The sequence below is a fragment of the Leuciscus leuciscus genome (genome assembly GCF_965113295.1).
Source record: "Leuciscus leuciscus genome assembly, chromosome: 9".
Taxonomy (NCBI): Eukaryota; Metazoa; Chordata; class Actinopteri; order Cypriniformes; family Leuciscidae; genus Leuciscus; species Leuciscus leuciscus.
This window is the reverse complement of record NC_138733.1, coordinates 28,348,616-28,370,579: the sequence shown is the minus strand read 5'-3', so window position 1 is coordinate 28,370,579 and position 21,964 is coordinate 28,348,616. Positions and strand designations below refer to the sequence as shown.

Sequence of the window (21,964 nt, the reverse complement as noted above, 5' to 3'; positions counted from 1 at the left end):
AGTAAAAGTTAATCTTTATCTTACGTGCTGAGCCTGGTCATCGATGGCAAAAAATGTCCCACTCTCTACAGCTCAGACACTATTTCAGTCGGGATAGATTGGCATATTCCCCCACATTCACACCACCAGTTCGTGTTGGCTCTCATCCTCACGTCCTCAGGCTGTTGAGCGATCGCAATCTCCTCCTCCTGTCATTCTATTTCCAAAGCACGCAGCTCATCTTCTGAAAACTCAGGTATGGTTCTGGCTCTTGATTGTCTGAGTAGTCACCCTCTTCGTCTCTTACAAAATTAGCCATGTTCATTGCCATTCATGTACTGTAGGAAAAATAGCCAGCTACTATTCACGCCGGTATGTTGACATTTCATGTGTTGCGTGATATCTCTGCGCCCAAGTAGCAGTGCTTCGCCTAAGCAGCAGTGCTTCGCCTGTGCTTCCCCCTAATATAGTCCCAAGTCAATATCTGCCTAGGAAATATCCTAGTGTTAATCTGCATTGCTATTTGTACTCGTTGTGAATACGCAGGCCACAAGAAGTAATTAGGTGGTTTTAAAAAAAAATTTTTTATCACTTTTACTCAGGCCATGCTAGCTGGCAACAAAGGATTCCATTCATTGTGCTAAGCTAAGCTAGCGCCGACCCTGTCAAACTAAAACAACGCATGCACTGAGACAAAAATGCATTTGCCCACCTATCTAAATGTAGGAAAGAAGGTGAATAAGCCCTATTTAAAAAAACGGTGGAGTGTTCCTTTAAGCAAAAGGCCAATCACATAAATTACCGTTATGTGTCCGACGTTGTAAAGAGCGATAGGCTACCTGTGTTTACCACAGTGTTTACCTCAGTTGGCCGAGTGAATAGGCTTGTTTGAGATGCGCAGTGAGGGGAGGAGTGAAAAAAGCACAGGCAAGCTGGACAGTTTTCTCTTCTCGTAGTGGATCAGACACCTGCGAGATTAAAGATGGATTTTGCGGGATTCACTGGATTCACGCTGGTGCACAGTGTTGCTATTAAACCGGATGTAATTTAAGTTCTGTTGCTAATATGAAAATAAATATAATGAAAAAGACACCCAAAGTACTTGTTATTTAATCGCATTCCAAATACGTGTTTATCAATCCTTTTTTCCCTTTAATACAGACATGTGTTTATATATTTTTTTTTTTATAAAAAGTTACATCACATAAGATCGCACTGTCAGAGAGTTTGGGAATATTCACACACAATTTATACACATAAAACATGATATCAGAGTTTTAAAATCAAACATTTTAAAAGAGAACAATACATCACGGTCGTTTAAACCAATGAGCATTAAGCTGTGTTGTCAGCAAGTCGTTTCCCATCATGTTTTTGATCAGCTCAGTCGGGAGAGCAAATGCGCCTGACTGCAGAATGCGACAAGTCCGCCATGCGTTGGCGAGAGTTTTTTGACTACGTCAGCATGACTTCAGAGCAAGTCGGAGTCGGACCGCACTCGGACACGTTTCTAACCGGCATGCATCTCGCGGTGATCACCGGTGATCGGTTCTGCGCAGATTTTGCTCAAACAAGCCTATCTACTGTGGTGTAACATACGTCACATCCATTCATGAGGGCGTCTCCAAATTTAAGGCTGCACATCCAGTAGGCAGGATCTCAGTCACTGGAACAACATCTACCTTTATGGGTGTTAAAGATTTCGTCTGGAAAATGCGAGGTTTGGCGTTTTAACTGTAAGGTTTTTTTTTCATTTTATTACATTAATACTTTGAGAGAATACGTGTTTGAACGTGAAATGTCTGTTGCTTTTAGAGGATAAGTTGATTTCGCTTAGAATAAGCATCCAACAAATATGAGGGAACATAAAATGTCTGTATCACTACAATAAATCTTGTCTATTTTGTAATAGCTTATTTAGGCTTATAATAAAACAAAAATGAAAACATCAACATACAAAAATAGCACAATTAATATAAAAGTATATAAAAGTTTTGGTTTCACAATTGTAACAAGGGTGTGTTTGTAGCTTTTTGCATTAAACCTGTTCAACAGGCTGAGGCAGATCAAAGAGGGAAGAAAGCCATTGGCATTAATCCAGAAGGCTATAATAATAATAATAATAATAATGGTACTTTACACTTTACAATAAATTAGTTTTTTAAGGTAAATATAGGCTATAATAATAATAATGGTACTTTACACTTTACAATAAGATATCATTTGTTAACATTAGTTAATGTATTAACATGAACTAACGATGAGCAATACATTTGTTACAGTATTTATTAATTTTTGTTAATGTTAGTTAATAAAAATCCAGCTGTTCATTGTTCATGTTAGTTCAATGCATTAACTCATGGTAACAAATACAACATTTGATTTTGATAATGTATTAGTAAATATTGAAATTAACATTAACTAAGATGAATAAATGCTGAAGAAGTATTGTTCATTCTTAGTTCATGTTAACTAATGAAATTGTAGTGTTACCATAATAATATATTTGTGTGTGTGTGTGTGTGTGTGTGTGTGTGTGTGTGTGTGTGTGTGTGTGTGTGTGTGTGTGTGTGTGTGTGTGTGTGTGTCTGTGTGTGTGTGTGAGAGAGAGAGACTAAATTTGAATATGCTTGCAGAATATAAACCTAGACCTCTTAGATTATTGCTGCATCCAAGTCCATGTCTTTTTTATTTGCTTTGCTTTAATTGCACTGCATGTGCATGGACCTTGTTTTTCCTCATAATTTATCCCATAATTCATCTATATTTAGATACATGTTTCTATATTAAATTATTTTAATATGGATTTTAAATTAGATATTTTATTAATGTATTTTGAATTATTGCTGTATATAAAATATTTTTCTAGTTAATACTTTTCTAATTGAAACTCTCAATAGTTTTGTAACCCAGTAAGAGTGGATGAGATTTACAGAACCAAGGAGTAAACAGCAATGGATCCTCCACTGCAAAGTGTAACTCCTACACGCAAGTAAGCATACAAATTCGAGAAAAACTTTTACATTTGTTAATCATTAGTTTATTCTGAACAGATAATTGTTGTTATGGTTGTTGTTGTTGTTGTTTTTATTGTTGTAAATTAAGTCAAATTTGCATTGTTACAGGCATAAAACATCAGACTCACAGGTGTCCAGCTGTGTGTCCCAGAAGAGTAATGCATCAAAGCACCTGGATCTTGAATTCAAAGGTGGCAGCACTTCTGAAGACAGGTACATTTATAGATGGGGACGATCATTTTGTGTCACTGATTAAAGTTACACATAAATTTGCACAATCTTTGCAATATTTCACTCAGAAAATCAAATTACCTCTGTTGTCCCAAATGCTGCCTCGTTTTCTATAATTTCCAATCTCTCTATAAACTGTCCTGTCAAATTAATATAAAAAAGTTCATTTAACTCAAGTTTTGTGGAGACAAACATCCAAATATCTAAAGGAATTAGGACTGTGAATCAATCATTTTTTTGTGATTAATCACAATAAACTGTGTTAGATGCAATTAATCACACATAATAGAATGTATAATAATAAATATATTTATGGTGATATTCTATACCATTTTATTTTATAAACTACTATACAAATCTTAGAATGCATTAAATCGAAGATTTGAATTGACGTGGTGTCACGTGTAAATCATCTGAATTTGTATTAAGCTTACAATGCAAGTGATGTGTAATTTTACTTATTTTTACTGTTATTCTTAACAGACCATTTTTATTATTTGCTGTTATAGTATAATCTGCTCTCTGTTACAGGCAGAAGAGATGAGACACAGTCAGTAGAGACACGTCAAAAGATCTGCCATTTTCACATTTTAAAATTGACAGCCAATATTGATAGTCAATGGTCAAAATTACACGTCATAACATTTGCAAATATTTCTGTCAGAAAATCAAATGGCTGCTATAATAAGTGATTCTGCAAATGGACACTTTTCTTAAATGTTCCTAAAAGTTGTTGTTTATAATTGTTGTTATTGTTGTTGTTGTTGTTTTATTGCATATGAAGTAAAATATGCATTGTTACAGGCATAAAACATCAGACTCAAAGGTGCCCAGCTGTGTGTCCCAGAAGAGTAATGCATCAAAGCACCTGGATCTTGAATTCAAAGGTGACAGCACTTCTGAAGACAGGTACATTTATAGATGGGGACGATCATTTTGTGTCACTGATTAAAGTTACACATAAATTTGCACAATCTTTGCAATATTTCTCTCAGAAAATCAAATGACCTCTGTTTTCCAAAATGCTGTCTCGTTTTCTATCATTTCCTGTCTCTCTATAAACTGTCCTGTCAAATTAATATAAAAAAGTTCATTTAACTCAAGTTTTGTGGAGACAAACATCCAAATATCTAAAGGAATTAGGACTGTGAATCAATCATTTTTGGTGATTAATCACAATAAACTGTGTTAGATGCAATTGATCACACATAATAAAATGTATAATAATAAATATATTTATGGTGATATTCTATACCATTTTATTTTATAAACTACTTTGCAAATCTTAGAATGCATTAAATCGAAGATTTGAATTGACGTGGTGTGACATGTAAATCATCTGAATTTGTATTAAGCTTACAATGCAAGTGATGTGTAATTTTACTTATTTTTACTGTTATTCTTAACAGACCATTTTTATTAGTTACTGTTACAGTATAATCTGCTCTCTGTTACAGGCAGAAGAGATGAGACACAGTCAGTAGAGACACGTCAAAAGATCTGCCATTTTCACATTTTAAAATTGACAGCCAATATAGATAGTCAATGGTCAAAATTACACGTCATAACATTTGCAAATATTTCTGTCAGAAAATCAAATGGCTGCTATAATAAGTTATTCTGCAAATGGACATTTTTCTTAAATGTTCCTAAAAGTTGTTGTTGTTGTTTTATTGCATATGAAGTAAAATATGCATTGTTACAGGCATAAAATATCACCAGATGACAGCTGTGTGTTAATGAGTGGTGGCGCTTCAACGCATGATGGATTCAAAGGTGACAGCACTTCTGAAGACAGGTAAATTTATGGATTGTCATTTTGTGTCACTGGTCAAAAGAAAACCCTTTTTATTATAATCAGTATTATAATCTCTCATTGTCCTATCCAGTCAAAATAAAGGCAAAAATACCCTAAAAACTAGATATATATATTTAATGCAAGTTTTGTGGACACACTTGTCCAAATAGATAAAGTAATTAGGGCGGTGTGAATCAATTGATTAACAAATTAATTGTTTTGTGTAATTAAACATATTTTGTATTAGTGTTAATTACACCTAATATTACAATTTGTAATCATAAAAATGTTATTATGGTGATTATTTATTTATTACTGTTTTTAGACATTAAATTACTTATGTAAATTTATTAAAATCACATCTGAATCTCAATTAAAGGGTTAGTTTTCCCAAATTTTTTAACTTTTTTGTCATCATTTATTCACCTTCATGTTTGGGGAACATAAGATATTTTGTTACTTTTAATTATGATAAAAATCAATGATAATTGCCAATGATCAAAATCACACAAACATCGCCAAATATATTTTGTATTTCTGTAAGGAATTAAAATCTCTGCTAAGGTCTGCACCAGCTGAACCCCCCAATAACCAAAATACCAAGTACAATCCATTATTATATATATACCAGCCTATACAAATGTACAATATTAGTACCATGGTAATGGAAACATATTTAGAATCAGGCTATTAATGAATATACATTGAGTTTAGCGAATAGATTTTTCACTATGGATTTATATTACAACTGTGGGATGTTGTAGCTATAGTTTCTAAATGTGTAGGTTGCTATTTTTCATAACAAATTAGATTAATAAGAAAAAGAAAAAGAGATTCACATTGGCCTAAGCATAGTAACAAGGAGCCATCAATGGTCTTACCCATAAGGTAACAAATGCCTTGTTGTACCAAATGCTTAAACAAATACAAAAACTATGTACATTTTTATAAGGCCAAGTACAAGTCAGAATCAAGAGCCATGCGTAAAATGTGTTCTAAGAATGATTGAAAGGAAAAACCTGGCCAACTTTGCCACAAAAGACCATTTTTGCACACAAAAAAAAAACACCTAACAAATAAACCTCACTTGGTAGCATGTCCTGGGACCCCACTAAAACGATTCACAATTCAAACCCATGTTTTAACTTGAACCCTGTTAAGTTACATTAAAGTAATAAACATTTAGTGATATGTGTGACTATTTTTTAATTCTACAGGCTTAAACTTAAAACAAAGCTGCGGAAGAAGTTTCAACATCTGCATGAGGGAATAACAAAGCATGGAAACCCACAACTATTGAATGAGATCTACACTGAGCTCTACATCACAGAAGGAAGAGAGTTTAATGATGAATATGAGATCAGACAGATTGAAACGGCAGCTAAGAGAGCAGCTACAGCTGACACCCCAATCAACCGCAATGACATCTTCAAACCCTTACCAGGACAAAACCAACCCATCAGAACTGTGCTGACTAAAGGATTTGCTGGCATTGGAAAAACAGTCTCTGTGCAGAAGTTCATTCTGGACTGGGCTGAAGGGAATGTGAATCAGGACATCTACCTCATATTTCCACTTCCTTTCAGAGAGCTCAATTTGAAAAAGGACAAACTCAGTCTTTCAGATCTTCTCCACGTTTTTTTCCCTGAAACTATGGAAATGGACATTTTCAGTGATAAATATAAAGTGTTGTTCATCTTTGATGGTTTGGACGAGTGCCGTTTTCACTTAAATTTTCACAGCAATGAGACTCTACATGATGCAACCAAAGAGACATCAGTGGACGTGCTGCTGACGAACCTCATTTTCGGGAATCTGCTTCCCTCTGCTCTCATCTGGATCACCTCCAGACCAGCAGCATCTGATCTCATCCCCTCTGAGTGTGTTCATCGAGTGACAGAGGTACGAGGCTTCAATGACCCACAGAAAGAGGAATACTTCAGGAAGAGAATCACTGATCAGAGTCTGGCCAATAAAATCATCTCACACCTGAAGTCATCGAGGAGCCTCTACATCATGTGCAACATCCCAGTGTTCTGCTGGATCTCAGCCACTGTTCTAGAGAAGATGTTAAGTGGAGCAGAGAGTGGAGAGATTCCCAAGACTCTCACTCAAATGTACACACACTTCCTGATCCTTCAGACCAACATCAAACATGAGAAGGACTATGAGAAGAAAGTGACAGATGAAAACGTGATCCTCAAACTGGGGAAACTGGCTTTTCAACAGCTTATGAAACACAATGTGATCTTCTATGAAGAAGATCTGAGCGAGTGTGGCATTGACATGACAGAAGCATCAGTGTACTCAGGATTGTGCACTCAGATCTTCAGAGAGGAGTTTGTTCTGTGTCAGAGGAAAGTCTTCTGCTTTGTTCACCTCAGCATTCAGGAACATCTTGCTGCGCTGTTTGTGCATCACACCTTCATCACCCGGAACATCAATGTGTTTGTCCAAATGACTGAATCAACACATAAACAGGTCCCAATATTTGACCTGCATCAGAGAGCTGTTGATGAGACCTTAGAAAGTCAAAATGGACACCTGGGCCTATTTCTTCGCTTCCTTCTGGGCTTTTCCCTTGAGTCCAATCATACGCTCTTAAAAGTTCTTCTGACACAGACAGAGAGCAGGAACCACAATTTGCAGGAAACAGTCAAATACATCAAGAAGAAGATAGAGGAACATCCAACTCCAGAGAAATTCATCAATCTGTTCCACTGCCTCAATGATCTGGGTGACAGTGAACTAGTGGAACAAATTCAGCGTTATCTCAACTGTAGAGCTCTTACCACAGTCAAAATTACCCCCTTACAATGGTCAGCTGTGGTGTTTGTTCTTCTGACTTCAGAGAACTTGGATGTGTTTCAGTTGAAGAAATATAGCTGGAAAACCAACTGTCCAAAAATGGAGCAAGTTCTTCAGCATCTTGTACCTGTCCTTAAAGCGTCCAAATCAGTTTTGTATGTTATAATGACAATACATTTAAATTGTCATCTTTCAAATTGTCTTTATTTTTTATTTTAAATCAATTATGATTTATTGTTAAATAAAATCTTCTGTCAATGTTATTACTTTTCATAGGGTTGCTCATTGTGAACTGAAAACAAAGTGCTGCTCTCCTCTGGCCATAGCTCTCGCCTCTGAGTATTCATGTATAAAGGAATTGAATCTGAATGGAAATGAACTAAAGGATGCAGGAGTGAAATTGCTCTCTGAAGGACTGGGAAGTTCTCATTGCATACTAGAGATACTGAGGTAATGGTTTGTGTTATTATTATGATGCGTATGCCTAAAATATTTGTATAATACTATCTATATAATATATATGTAGGGGTCTCCAACCATGTTCCAGGATAGCTACAATCCTGCAGTTCAGCTCCAAGCCCAATAAAACACACCTGAACCAGAAAATCTATTGGAGCAGGGTTGGAAACAAAGTCTACAGTAAATATAGCTCTCCAGGAGCATGGGTTGGAGAGCTGGGCTCGACATTAACAACAACCGCCAAATGCGCCAAATGTAAAAAAAAAAACTTTGGCGGGTTGAATTTGTATATATTATATATACATATTTCAATTGTAGTCTTTTAAAAAGGCATCTGAAATAAACTAAGAGCAATATTGTTAAAAATATAGATTTTTCGATACTGAAATATCTGAAACATTTCCAATACTCATTTTCTGCAAAATAGACACACAATACCAGAGCAAATATTTAAATGTACGTAGGTTGTGATGACCTATTCATGAAGAAGCCTTTGCTCTGGTGTGTTAACTGAGACAGAATTATTTATTGTTCTCTCTGCAGGCTGAATGGCTGTGGTGTCACAGATGAAGGTTGTGCTTCTCTGGCTTCAGCTCTGAGATCAAGCTCCTCACAACTGAAACATCTGGATTTGTCATTTAATAAACTAGGAGATAGAGGAGTGACGTGTCTTTCTGATTCTCTCTGTACAATACAGAAACTGAAGTATGATTTGCTTGGGCTAATATACGAAATACTTAAGTCTATCCTCAATACACCTATATACAAATAAGTGTAATTGTTCTGTCTGCAGGCTGAGGGATTGTGGTATCACAGAAGAAGGTTGTGCTGCTCTGGCTTCAGCTCTGACATCAAACCCCTCACACCTGAGAGAGCTGGATCTGACTAGAAATAGTGTACGAGATCTGGGAGCGAAGCTTCTGTATGCCACTCTAAAGAATCCTGAGTGTCAGCTGAAGGTTCTGAAGTAAGATCTCATTTTGTCTGCTAAGGTTGTTACTACTGAACCAATCGGTGTATCATGAATGAAATGAGTGAAGGATGTGTCATTGTTCTCTCTGTAGGCTGAAGGAGTGTGGTCTCGCAGATGAAGGTTGTGCAGCTCTGGTTTCAGCTCTGAGATCAAACCCCTCACACATGGAAGAGCTGGATCTGTCAGAGAATAAACTGGGAGATTCTGGAATTAAGTTTCTTGCTAATGGACCAAAGTGTCCTTTTGGACTTGAAGAACTGTGGTAAGAAGACGTTCCTGAGTCATACATTGAATATTTTATTTAATATTGTATTTAATTGTTATATTATTATTAGATGGGAATACAAACAAAAATTAGGTTATATTTTCTTTTAAGGTGTCTATTTTATAATTATACATATTGAGTAATATTAATGAACTACATTTGTGCTTACTATAGGGTTAGAATTAGGATTTGTTTTAGGGTTAGTTGCATGTAATTTTGCATAATTTATAGTTATTACTATAGTAACTACATGTAAAGTTTAACACTAGAAGTGCCAGAATTCCATAACTACTAGAACTGCCGCTTTAATGATACATACCCAATTGAGAGATTAATTCATTTATTGTATTAGGATATATTTTAAAAACAAAACAACACCAAACTGTACATTTAAACAAGTTTAATTATACATTTATAAATAATATCTGTAGATGTCCTGAACAAAATAACGGAGTAGCCTATATTTTCATATTTCCACTGTTCGATCGCGGCCGCGCCCGCCGACACACACACACACACACACCATATTACAGCATTGCAGTCTTGACATTGCAGCCTGTTCATTATAGCCATAATAAAATAGTCAACCTAACATATACAAATTCCACTGCTCTGTTTATATAGTCAGTATAGCCTCATACAATTCGTACCATTTTGCACGTGTGAAGAGGATGATTTTTTCCGTCGATACTGGAACGTGAATGAAGTACAAAGCCTATAATAAAGTAGTTTAGTTTAAAATAGTTTACCATCCAAATACATCGCAAATGTTGAAACATTTTGATTCTAATTAGAGAATTACGTGAGCCTAACACCGCTTACTTTCACTTTCGCTTATAAAGTATTTCATTTTGGCTTGTTTATAGTTATTTTTTCATTCTTGTTCTGTTCTGAATATCATTACATTTAAATTATTTGTTGTTGAATATGTTTTGTGTATTTTTACCACATTTTATTGTTGTGTATATTGGTATAGCCTATAATAATACCGCGAAATTCAGTGCGGTCAATATGACCGTCTATGGCCGAAATAGGTAAATATGTTCATTTGTTTTTTTGCCTTATGTGCAATTTATATGAAAAACATTTTAAATGAAAATACAGACACTTTTAGGAAAAGTCAGGTACCGGCAGGATTTTATTTATTTTTTCAACAAAGTTATTGCAGATATAAAATTCAAAACGGTCAAAATGACCGCCATGGCACTTCTAGTGTTAACAAGGACACTGTGTTACCAAAAATGCATATATTAAGTTGGGATTTTAAACCAGGTCCTCATGTACACAAAATGAAAATCAATCATACCACTAGGACTGTCACTGGTGCCTCCTCAACAATAGTACGTGTGTATTTTTTACACTGATTAATAGTGTTGTCTTTCTCTATGCAGGGTGACTGGTTGTGGTATCACTCATGAAGGCTGTGCTGCTTTGGCTTCGGCTCTGACATCAAACCTCTCCCAGCTGAAAGAGCTGAATCTATCTAGCAACGTCATAGGAGATTCAGGGCTGAAGCTGTTATCTACTGCACTGGAGAATCCCCACTGTAAACTAGAGACACTAGGGTAGAGTCACAGTGATTAAATTACTTTGCAAGTCAAACTCAGGAATCACAATTCTGTCAATGAGTTGTGTATCCTGAACAGAGAAGATGTGTATTTGTTGCCTCTGCAGGTTGAAAGATTGTGGTGTCAGAGATGAAGGTTGTGCTGCTCTGATTTCTGCTCTGATGGCAAACCCCTCACACTTGAGTAAGCTGCATCTATCTGGGAATGAAATAGGAACGTCAACAAAGGAGCAGCTCTCAGCTCTTCAGGCTCTTCCAAATAATAAACTGAAAAAAGTCAAGTGAGTTTCTTTTACTCAACCACATGTAATTCAAAACATTTTTAGTGGATGGTGAGTCATATTTTCAAGCTCAAAACCATAAAAAAGTACCCTACTAGTCCATACAACCAAGTATTTTTTAAGCCTTAGTAAAACTTAGTATAAGGAACAAGACTGAAATTAGTTATTTGCAAAAAATCTATTGACCTGTACACTCAGTATTAATTTTATATATATTGTAGAGATGTCATTTATTTGTCACTTTGTCACACGTCTTTGTCTTTTCTTTCAGTTTATCCATTGGGAGATCTGTATCTTTCACAGAAAACAATAATGATCCTGGCACTTCTCAGGAGCAACAATGATCCTGCTGCACATTTATAAAGAAACTAATACTTGTATATCTGACAAAAGTTGAGAAAGATTCATATTGCACACAAGAATCAGCACTGAATTTTTCAGCATTGAAGTAGCCCTTTTTAAATATTTACATTCATAAAAGAGAGACAAAAGTGATATGATAGATTTGAGCTCCTCTAGCAATACATAAATTAAATAACTTTAAGTTAGCACAATTTACAAATGCATATGTTAATGAATATACTGAAGGGTATACAGTACGTGAAGATTAATGTATTACAAGGGCAATGTTTTTTGAGTTATAGAAATGTATGTTTTTTTGTATGTTTTCTTCTGTAGTTATAGTTACTTGTTTTAGTTTCAACATTTTAATAATATTGTCCTATAAACTAAAATTCTAACGTCATATTTCGCTAAGTGAATTCACATCTTTATTAATTTAGGTGAAGGCCTAAATGTGCGTCATGCCCTCAACGTAATAAGGGTGAGAATCAAATATAAATAAAAAGTCAATGTTTTTACACAGCCCAGGCTCATTGGAAAAAACATACCTGTGGCAACATTTTTGCAAAATACGTTGCATCGTGCACGTTTCACGACAGTTTCAAAGTGAAATGTCCAGTGAGTGGTGCTAAAAAAAAAAAAAAAAGTGTTTCGCTCAAATTGAATGGGGCTACACATTTATGGCCATTTTACCCACATATTGCATAAACTAAAAATGGTACATCAATTCATTGTTATATATTTGATAACAGTTGAGAATCATCTTTATAAAATATTTTTGTTTTAAAAAAAACAAAACCTAAAAATGTTTTGGTAAATAAACCCATTGTTTTGCCTATATTGTACATCATATCTTTAACAACTCTGTCCTGGTTTCCTCTACAGAGGACATAGCATAACATAAGCGAGTTAACATTTTAGCACTTCTGGTTCCATCGACCTGAAATCAATGTGCCAATTTTGAATGAGGTTTTGGTTAAATGGCTGAAATAAGGTTTGTGCTGAACAAGCTCAAGATACTTACACATTTTATTCCACATTATAAAATACATCAATATTACTTATTTGGTGGTAAACGGAAAACACCCCATATGAACCAAGCACTGAAATGATCTGTAAAAGAACTCTAGTATGAGTTACGCAAAATTAATCTTGTGATGACTGACATTGGCCATAACTGATACAGCGATCACCACTAATGCAGTACTGCACGGTTCGGCTTCAGGTTTTGGTGGTTCGGCTTCAGGTTTCGGTGGTTCGACTGCAGGCTTTGGCGGTTAGGCTTCAGGTTCGACTGTAATAGATACAGATAGTCAGCTTTAGTCTGTCCTTTCAGCAGGATTCAGTCTCAGATGTACATCAACTCAAATCATGAATAGTAAGTTTTCCTTAACATAGGAAAGACACATTATCACATTATCATTTTTATTTTATTTTGTAAAGGTATTCTGTGCTTGAAACTGCTATGGGCTGAATTATGGTACTTTTGTCATCGAATATGATATGATAATTATAAAAGACAAACGGAAAAAGAAAAAAAAAAAAGGAAAAAAAGAGACCCTAAACACTACATTACCTAAAAAAACCAAATACCTGTATATGGATCCATACACTGATGTCTATGTCCATTGCTGCAGCATTTCTCATTGTTCAAACAGTCACTGTCATAGATGCACAACTGGGCACACTCTCCAACTTCTGGTTGTACACTTGGACACTCTCCTGGCTTTGCTGTTATACAGACATGTCAGTGAAAACATCACTGAATGCTAAAAGGTCTCATTTACCGTTCAAACAATGTGTGTGTCCTGTCAGACTTAGTGCGTTAACGTATGTTTTTAAAATCAATTGACAGCACTTATATATAGCCTATAGAAGTTGTCAGATCAGAGTAGGTTTTACAAGAATACTAGTTCATTCTTTCTACTTCAAAGTTTCATGTTTAGTTCAATGAGTTACTTGGGATTTTTTTGCAATTATTTGTGAAATTTACTAGCAATTTCTGATTGAAAACTTGTTTAAATAGGATACACAAAAAAAATATTTTCAGTGTTTCCTTTGGAAGACCTCTAGCATCCATCATTAATTGAAACTCACTGAAAACAGGCGGCACACACACGTGCCCACAGGGAAATTGACAGCATATGTTTCCTCCAGAGCAGTCTCTATCACAAGAACATCCTTGACGGGACGGCACAACCTTCAGCTTCGCCGGACACTGACCGGACACTACAGAAGAGGATTCAAGAGGATTGTTAGGGGACATCAGGTGTGCTTTTGCATTTGTACATCAGGGGTCTTGCAATATGCATCAAAATCTTGAAAATATTCATACTGATCTGCTTCAAATCAAGTAGAAATACCATTTCACTAAACTGTCAATTAGTTTCAAAGCCACTATAGTAGGGGATGTAACAGAAGTAGTAGGCCTACACGCTCATATTAGATAGTTCATGGGTTTTCCGAAAATTTTATTTTGTAACTAAAAGTAGGCCTACCGTACCTAAAACAGAAGTCGTATTTTGTAAGGCATCTTCTTCTGGCTGCACGAAGCCAAAAGATCCAGCATCTGTTGTGCTCAAACACCCAGACTGACACAATAAAACAGCACTCAACAAGCAGTACACCCGAGCTGTCATCCTCTCAACCTGCGCTCTCAATGAACTCGTGAATTAGTGAGTCAGGAAAGAGGAACATCGACAAACACACAAAACTTCACTAAAAACAAGCAACTGAATCCCACAACATAAATCGCTATAAAGGATATTTGAAAACGGGTTTTTAAAGATCCAGCGAGGTCTGGGTAAATAACTCCTGATCAAGCTCACCTGCCTGTAGCTTTAGCCTAACCTTGAAGACCTTGATTAGCTTGTTCAGGTGTGTTTGATTAAGTTTGGAGGAGCAGAGCGATGCGTTCACGCAGTTGTCGAAATAATTACCATAATTAGGAGATGACTTAGCGTAGTTAATCCACGTGGACACTATGGCAACCTGGTCTCACAGGATTCCGTGAAATGTCCACGGGCCCTTAACTCAAAATCCGTGGAGCCATCACGGAATCGCCCCAAATTCCGTGATGCGGCCACGGATATTACTCCAATGCAAGTCAATGACATTGACCTTCCGTGGTCCACACACGGATACCCGTTTCAATGACGGAGTACAGATCTCACTCAATCGACGTGCTTTCTCATTTGGAAACGCAACATTTGAAGTATTTGTGAACTTTTCCAACATCAAATGCCATAATGACGTTAACCTGACTGTTATTGAAGCTATTGCATTGTCCTGTCATCATAAAATTTCGGTTTGTTTCAGTTAGCCTAACCGAAGTCCCGTGATGGCACCACGGACCTCAACAACCTGACCTCACTCATGGACGTTGTAATGTTGCTGGCTTGTTTAGGAACTTATAAGCTTTAGGTCGACTGTGTTGCAATGGCATGTAATTAACTTGACATTTTGTCTCGTCCTGTCATCATAAAATCCAGTTTGATGGCGTTTTACACCTATTGCTCGCTTGGCTATAGTCAGATCTAAAATCTGTGATAGGAGCACGGAGTGAGTCTGTGGTGAGACCACGGATAACTCCAACGCGCAAGTCAATGACACTCACCTTCCGTGGTCCACACACGGATACCCGTTTCAATGACAGAGAACAGATCTCACTCAATGGACGTGCTTTCTCATTTGGAAACACAACATTTTAAATATTTATTTATTTTCCAACACCAAATACCATAAAGACTTTAACCTCTCTGTTATTGTAGCTATTGCATTGTCCAGCCATCATAAAAATTCAGTCTGATTCTGTTAGCCAAACTGAAGTCCCGTGATGGCACCACGGACCTCAACAACCTGACCTCACTCACTGGATGGTGTGATGTTGCTCACTTGTTTAGACACTTGAAAGCTTTATGTCGACTGTGTTGCAATTTTGTCTTGTCCTGTCATCATAAAATCCAGTTTGATGGCGTTTTACACCTATTGCTCGCTTGGCTATATAGTCAGATCTAAAATCTGTGATAGGAGCACGGATTGAGTCTGTGGTGAGACCACGGATAACTCCAACGTTCGTGATATGGTCACGTAATTTAATCTATTGATTCGTGCCACGGACACGTTTATTTCGTTATTTTTCGTCTTTCGTGATTACAGCTCGATTATTTCTGCCTGTCGGCTGCAGCAGAGAAGCTGTTTAATCAACATTTATTCACGAGATCTTATCGTGGTTTATGTATTTTTTTTAATGTTATTATTTCGGTCTTATTGCCAGGGAAGCTGGATTGTTTTGCTGTTTATTGATATTTTTAAAATGATATTTTATTAGTAGGAAATCGCGCTGAAGAAGTCTCGTTCCGAACACATCGCGATATTTGGCATCAGTTCACGTGTGTCAGCTGTTGGTAAGTAACCTAGTAAATAAATACCTAAATACGCTGTCCTAATAATGTGTGATATAATGTCTTTTCTGTTTGTCGATATTAATCTGCCAAATATATCTGCCATTTCCACGGAGACTTTGCGTTTCATTGCTTTCTAATTCAAAATATATGATTAAACACTGCCTGTCACGTGACGTGCTATAGGCTTAGATATTCATATCAGATTAAAAATAGTACAATTAGTTCCAAAGTTGTATTTGTAGTAGAAGCACAGTAAAAACAACACTTACCATGCTTTTACCACAGTAACATTAGTTTAACTGTGATAAGTGTAGTAAAAAGACAGTAATCACAAAACTTACCATGCTTTTACCACACTATTGGTAGTTTTAATGTGATACTTATTGTAAATGCACAGTAACCACAACACTTACCATGCTTTTACCACAGTAACCCTAGTTTTACTGTGATAGGGTGTGGTAAAAGGACAGTAACCACAAAACTTACCATGCTTTTACCTCTGTATTGATAGTTTTAAAGTGATATTTGTTGTAAATGCATATTAACCACAACACTTGCCATGCTTTTAACGCTTTATAATGTAACATCCAATATTTGTAAGGTAAATCAGTACTTTTTCCTTTAAATAATCCTATATATTATACATAATTATATTTTCTTTTCTCTTTTTTCAGCTGAAAAGACCTAAAGGGCCTTTCGGACTCAGTCAGCCCATTATTGTTTGAGGAGAAGTAAACGGAGGAGACGGAAAGCTGCAAAGGCAAATATTCACGATGGTATGTATGTGTTGGTTTTAACCCTAAATCAAACATTTTATCAAGCATTTGTTGTTTCTTAAAACTTTTCTCACAAAACCCATAGCCCAATCAGTACAAACATAGTCTGAAAGTCTTAATAATTCACAAGATTTAACAAGTTGTCAAATTCGTACGATACTCATACATATTTGTGTACTCGTACACAATCCTGCAGCTTTTACTCCTACTGCTGTCATTGGCTACTGCCTCAATTCCTGTACATATTTATCGCGATATTTGTAAATCAGTTGCGCCACTTCTTGGAAAGTTGTCGGATATCACACACACTGTCAGAAAGTTTATATTAATTGCAAATTGGTCCCCGTCTGTTCATGTTCCAGTGATACATGATGTCTCTCCACACCTCATAACCTACCTCTGTTTGCAAGAGTGGAAAAGCTGATCTGACTTGTCACATGACATCAGATACTCGATTATTTTGTCATAATCAGAATGTTACACTGCTGATAACTGTCCCGTTTGCATGTAAATCATTTTCATATGATTATTGCTTGCTATTAAAGACATACTTTTATTCATAGAAATGCCCACATATCAGTGAACTTATAACATAAAAATGCTTTTAACATTTAATTATGCAACACTCTTTACAGAAAACATATCCCACAGTTATGGATAAACTCACAACGTCATCATCAAGTGCTGTGCTGGGCACATTGGGCAACAAGTGTCCTCCAACGTATTCGATCCGTGGCCAAGTTCTCCACATCTTCCCATGGGACACTGACATTCTTCAGGTCTTCATGAAACATCTGTCTCTGTGTCTTCCTTGGTCTTCCCTGTCTCCTGCATCCTCCTGGTGGTGTCCACTTCATCACTGTGTTTGGGTGTTGTTGTTTGGGCATGCGTAGGATGTGTCCAGCGAGGTGCACCCTTTGCTCTGTCACAGTTTCTGAAAGTCTTCATGTGGAGTCCCACTCCTCCTCAGGATCTCTTTGATATATGCAGAACCAATATTGAAAATAGTGATTTATCTTTTTCCATATTGTTAAAGCATTTTGTTTTCTCTTTTCAGCTTCATAAACTGTACTTGATTTCTGCCTAATGCCTTTATAAAAAAGGGTCAGTGCTCATCAGGTGTTTTGCTAAAGGACATATTTATTGCATAGTTACAATAAAAGTGACCAATAATCACAAGGATATAGAATGAAAGTTGAGAATGTAAAATGTTGTGCTTATGTTTTTGCCTATTTGTTCTTTAAAGCGACGAAACAAATGTATTTGCACATAACAAAGTTGAATCTCATATTTTGGTTTGTAAATATATAACTTCATCATAGCAATTTTTTGAACGTTAATGTATGTGTCACTATAATAGATTGCCCCTGTATCTGGATATTTTAAATTAACTGATTTTTATACTGTTGTGCAGTAGTTTTGGCACTACATTTGTCTTTAAACAGTTTGACATTAAATATTGGAATAAGCTTTCAAAATTGTGTCCATTCATTGTGCTTTTGTTACATTTATTTGAATATAATTGATATATCTTTGACTATACATACACTGTAAATGTTAGAAGCACTTTAGTAGGCCTACATGCAATTATCTTTAATTAAAATACTGCAAAACTACTCCTGCTGTAGGCCTTTGCTTAGAAAAAAGTTTCTCTTTCAAATGTATTTATGCATCAGTCTAATCAAATAAGCAAATTTGTGTCATTGATCATGTGAACTCGTTTTTGGACGGTAACCACACAAAGAGTCTTTTGTTTTTAAATATGAGTTTTATAATTTAATTAGAAATAATACATGTTTAACAGCCTTAATTAAATATTTAAGGTATCTATCCCTGCAGCCGGAACCAGAAGAGATCTGTCATCATTTGCCATAAATGGGCATGTAAGTGTGACGCATTTATTCAGCTGGGTTTGTATTGGCTGTGACTTTATCGCAGAACTCGCTGTGATTGGACAATCGTTTAACCCATATAAACTGGCGCTTCATGTTACAAAGTATGGTTTGGTGTTATTATTACATTAGTTATACATTAAGCTAACTATAAAGTGTCTCTATAATGTGAGAAATTACTCCTTTACCGAGATCCTAACCCTAACCCTAAGCATGTCTGCACATTTCAATGAACTACAGAACAATGCTTCCTGTTCCACTGATAGAATGACAGAGATATGTGGGTAATGTAGTATAAAACGTTTAGTAATAAAACAATAAATGTTAAATAAATTATATATTTAATGGACAACTGGATATCTTCATTGCGCAAACCTTTATGACATATATGAGGGACAGGCTGAAATTTGATATTTTACTGTGAGCACTTTAAAAATAACCTTTATGCCAGCTTTCCATATATATCTGAAAACTGTGGCCAACATTATTTATTATACATAGCATAAGCAGTCGTCCTGCCGATTTTCTCTTTGATACACTAACCGGACTTCGAGTTACAGCCATTTGAAATGTGCATTTGTTTGCTCTTCTGGGGGCCATTGCTGGGCCATACAATCTACACAGATCTACACACACTATTACTATTACACAAGGGTAATGCACCATTCAGTAAAACAACAAAAAAACAGTGCCAACATTTCCTTTTCACCCCCTCTGATTGCTGCTTATATGCCTGACATCAGTGATATATGCTTTCATTCAAAAAGCAGTTGTAGATGTGCTAGAATGATCAACATGGATCATCTTCAATTAAGCGTTAAGTATTTATAGCAAGATAGCCCACTGCAGCCTCTTGTTATTCACATAGCTTCCTTTTATTTCACTGCAAACTGGCATACATGCAAGTATGTGCAACTTTTGTTGCATTGTTGTCCCAAATATCATTAACCAGATCTACATTTTTTTATGTCCCAAGTAAAAGAATCATGGTCATTAATTATATGTAGTAATTTATAAGTTATTAATTATATGTAGGCCTAGTTATTTTTTAATTAATTAAACTAAAGAAATAAGAAATTAAAATTTCTCAAATAAAAATGTTTATTTACTGTACCAAACACCACTTTCAATACACAATAGTCACCATACTTTATTAAACAACACTTTATTGGAGGACACAGAATAAAGTTAATAAAGTAGCATAAAGACAAATGAGATTCAAGATAAATAAAAATGTGTCTTCAAAAATACATTAACATCATAATAGTCCATTCACAGCTGCTGAAGCCATAAAATTAGTGCCAGAGAATCATATTCAGTCACCTACAGAAAACAGATTTGATATTGTGTTGGAAAATAATGATTCATTATCACAGCTAAACTGGTTTCTTGCTCTTCCCTGTACGTCTCTATCATGTTCGTGTTCTTCTTCCTCGTCTAAACAGTTTGTTCAGTTGAAGAACAGAAGATGTGATCACTGATGTGGTGTAGCTTTTTCTCAACCAGGAGAAGAAGTCTCAACATCCCATTGTCAGGCGTTCTCCAGTCCTGGTCTGAAAGTAAAACAGAAAACAGAAACCATTCAAATAAAGTTGTTTAATGGCCAGTCGGGTCAGCTTATGTTCTGCGTTATTTAAAGCAGTGATGGTTTACTCTGGCCCTCAGCGTCCACTGTCCTGCAGATTTTGCTCCGACCTCAAACCCTCCTGCCTATTGTCTAGAAATAAACCTGAAGACTTTGGTTAAAATTTTCAGATGTGCTCGATTAGGGTTGGACGTTAACTCTTAACTAACCTCAAAAAGTAGAATGCAAAGGGCCAGAGTTGCCTGTTCCTTACATAAATTTACAAAGCAGCATTATATAATATACACATTGAAGTATTTATTATATATATATATATATATATATATATATATATATATATATATATATTGGAGCACATAATATAAGCTAAGTACTGAACAAAAACTGTTTTACCCATATCAACAGCAACCTATTTTAAAAGATTTTTAAGAAAGGCATTGTCTCTTTTGAGCCTTTGCCAGTGATGCTTGATTTCTTTCCAGACAACATACTCTTCTGTCACTTGTTTCAAGAGCTTCACATGATCAAAAACCAAGTGAAAACCTGTACAATGTAAAATTGTCAACATCAAATTATGAACTACATTTTACAGCATTGTTTCAATTCAAGACATACCAATGGACTCGCTCACTTTTCTGTCTTCTTTGGGCACCAGATGTTCCTTCCTCACCCGAAACAAAGGACTTATTCGATTAGCTTGCGTTGATATAAGGACTGGTCTTCCTTCTCTGCTGTAAAACAAGATAGTCTCGACTTACTCTATGTGCAATTACTATTGTTCCTGAAACATAAATTAAGACAGTATTAAATAAGTTAATTTACCATATGATTCAGGAGAGAACATTTGATGAGTAAATACTGATTGCAATATTCTAGAAACTTCACCTGGGAAGGGCTGATCACGGCAAGATTCGCTGCGACTCACTAGTAGCTCTTGTAATGGTTGGCTCCTAAAAGAGCTGTTGAGTTTGATATTGTAGAGCTTTAAAAAAAAGGACTAAGCAATCCTGCAAAACAGAAAGGAAGGTAATTTTAATACATTACTTGCAAATAGTCAGTTTATAACTGTATGATATGTTTTCTGTAAAGAGTGTTGCATAATTAAATGTTAAAAGCATTTTTATTTTATAAGTTCACTGATATGTGGGCATTTCTATGAATAAAAGTATGTCTTTAATAGCAAGCAATAATTATATGAAAATGATTTACATGCAAACGGGACAGTTATCAGCAGTGTAACATTCTGATTATGACAAAATAATTGAGTATCTGATGTCATGTGACAAGTCAGATAAGCTTTTCCACTCTTGCAAACAGAGGTAGGTTATGAGGTGTGGAGAGACATCATGTATCACTGGAACATGAACACAGTGTGTGTGATATCCGACAACTTTCCAAGAAGTGGCGCAACTGATTTACAAATATCGCGATAAATATGTACAGGAATTGAGGCAGTAGCCAATGACAGCACTAGGAGTAAAAGCTGCAGGATTGTGTACGAGTACACAAATATGTACGAGTATCGTACGAATTTGACAACTTGTTAAATCTTGTGAATTATTAAGACTTTCAGACTATGTTTGTA

General features: G+C 35.8%; 2 protein-coding genes and 2 long non-coding RNA genes across 11 annotated transcripts; 2 read left to right on the top strand and 2 right to left on the bottom strand.

Annotated features, from left to right (window-relative positions):
• The first annotated feature begins 1,540 nt into the window (after positions 1-1,540).
• LOC309505652 (NACHT, LRR and PYD domains-containing protein 3-like) lies at positions 1,541-12,238 on the top strand. 7 transcript variants are annotated; one of them, XM_082179112.1, is made up of 13 exons: positions 1,546-1,715; positions 2,880-2,971; positions 3,105-3,187; positions 4,115-4,136; positions 4,933-5,025; positions 6,243-7,988; positions 8,110-8,283; positions 8,836-8,997; positions 9,086-9,259; positions 9,357-9,527; positions 10,922-11,095; positions 11,205-11,378; positions 11,650-12,238. In XM_082179112.1, the coding sequence occupies exons 2-13, from the start codon at positions 2,934-2,936 to the stop codon at positions 11,720-11,722; spliced, it is 3,084 nt and encodes a 1,027-aa protein (XP_082035238.1). In that variant the 5' UTR covers positions 1,546-1,715; positions 2,880-2,933; the 3' UTR covers positions 11,723-12,238. The 7 variants fall into 7 exon arrangements, 6 of the variants coding, with proteins under 6 accessions (XP_082035238.1, XP_082035237.1, XP_082035235.1 ...); XM_082179109.1 differs by having other exon boundaries at positions 1,547-1,715; positions 3,105-3,209; positions 4,032-4,136; XM_082179111.1 differs by lacking the exon at positions 4,115-4,136 and having other exon boundaries at positions 3,105-3,209.
• Positions 12,239-12,778: 540 nt separating this feature from the next.
• On the bottom strand, positions 12,779-14,523 carry LOC309505676 (uncharacterized protein). The gene is made up of 4 exons (XM_082179150.1): positions 14,224-14,523; positions 13,818-13,949; positions 13,314-13,451; positions 12,779-13,014 (listed from the first exon to the last, which is right to left on the bottom strand). Exons 1-4 carry the CDS (start codon positions 14,357-14,359, stop codon positions 12,998-13,000), a joined length of 423 nt encoding a protein of 140 aa, XP_082035276.1. The 5' UTR covers positions 14,360-14,523; the 3' UTR covers positions 12,779-12,997.
• A 194-nt stretch (positions 14,524-14,717) lies between these two features.
• On the top strand, positions 14,718-18,346 carry LOC309505687. Its single transcript, XR_014208541.1, has 3 exons — positions 14,718-16,126; positions 16,801-16,902; positions 17,538-18,346. It is a non-coding gene; the product is annotated as an uncharacterized lncRNA (long non-coding RNA).
• Positions 18,347-19,387: 1,041 nt separating this feature from the next.
• Positions 19,388-21,399, bottom strand: LOC309505686. Of its 2 annotated transcripts, none has more exons than XR_014208539.1 (3): positions 21,265-21,399; positions 20,995-21,110; positions 19,388-20,347 (listed from the first exon to the last, which is right to left on the bottom strand). It is a non-coding gene; the product is annotated as an uncharacterized lncRNA (long non-coding RNA). The 2 variants fall into 2 exon arrangements; XR_014208540.1 differs by having other exon boundaries at positions 20,995-21,107.
• Positions 21,400-21,964: the final 565 nt, after the last annotated feature.

Bases quoted from the DNA above. Each gene is read 5' to 3' on its own strand.
- LOC309505652 (XM_082179109.1), top strand. From the start codon at position 2,934: ATGGATCCTCCACTGCAAAGTGTAACTCCTACACGCAA. The intron at 7,989-8,109 runs GTATGTTATAAT...TACTTTTCATAG, and splicing joins AAAGCGTCCAAATCAGTTTT to GGTTGCTCATTGTGAACTGA. The intron at 11,096-11,204 runs GTAGAGTCACAG...TTGCCTCTGCAG, and splicing joins TGTAAACTAGAGACACTAGG to GTTGAAAGATTGTGGTGTCA.
- LOC309505676 (XM_082179150.1), bottom strand. From the start codon at position 14,359: ATGACAGCTCGGGTGTACTGCTTGTTGAGTGCTGTTTTATTGTGTCAG. The intron at 13,950-14,223 runs GTACGGTAGGCC...CCTCTTCTGTAG, and splicing joins AAATACGACTTCTGTTTTAG to TGTCCGGTCAGTGTCCGGCG. The intron at 13,452-13,817 runs GTGAGTTTCAAT...TCTGTATAACAG, and splicing joins GTGTGTGCCGCCTGTTTTCA to CAAAGCCAGGAGAGTGTCCA.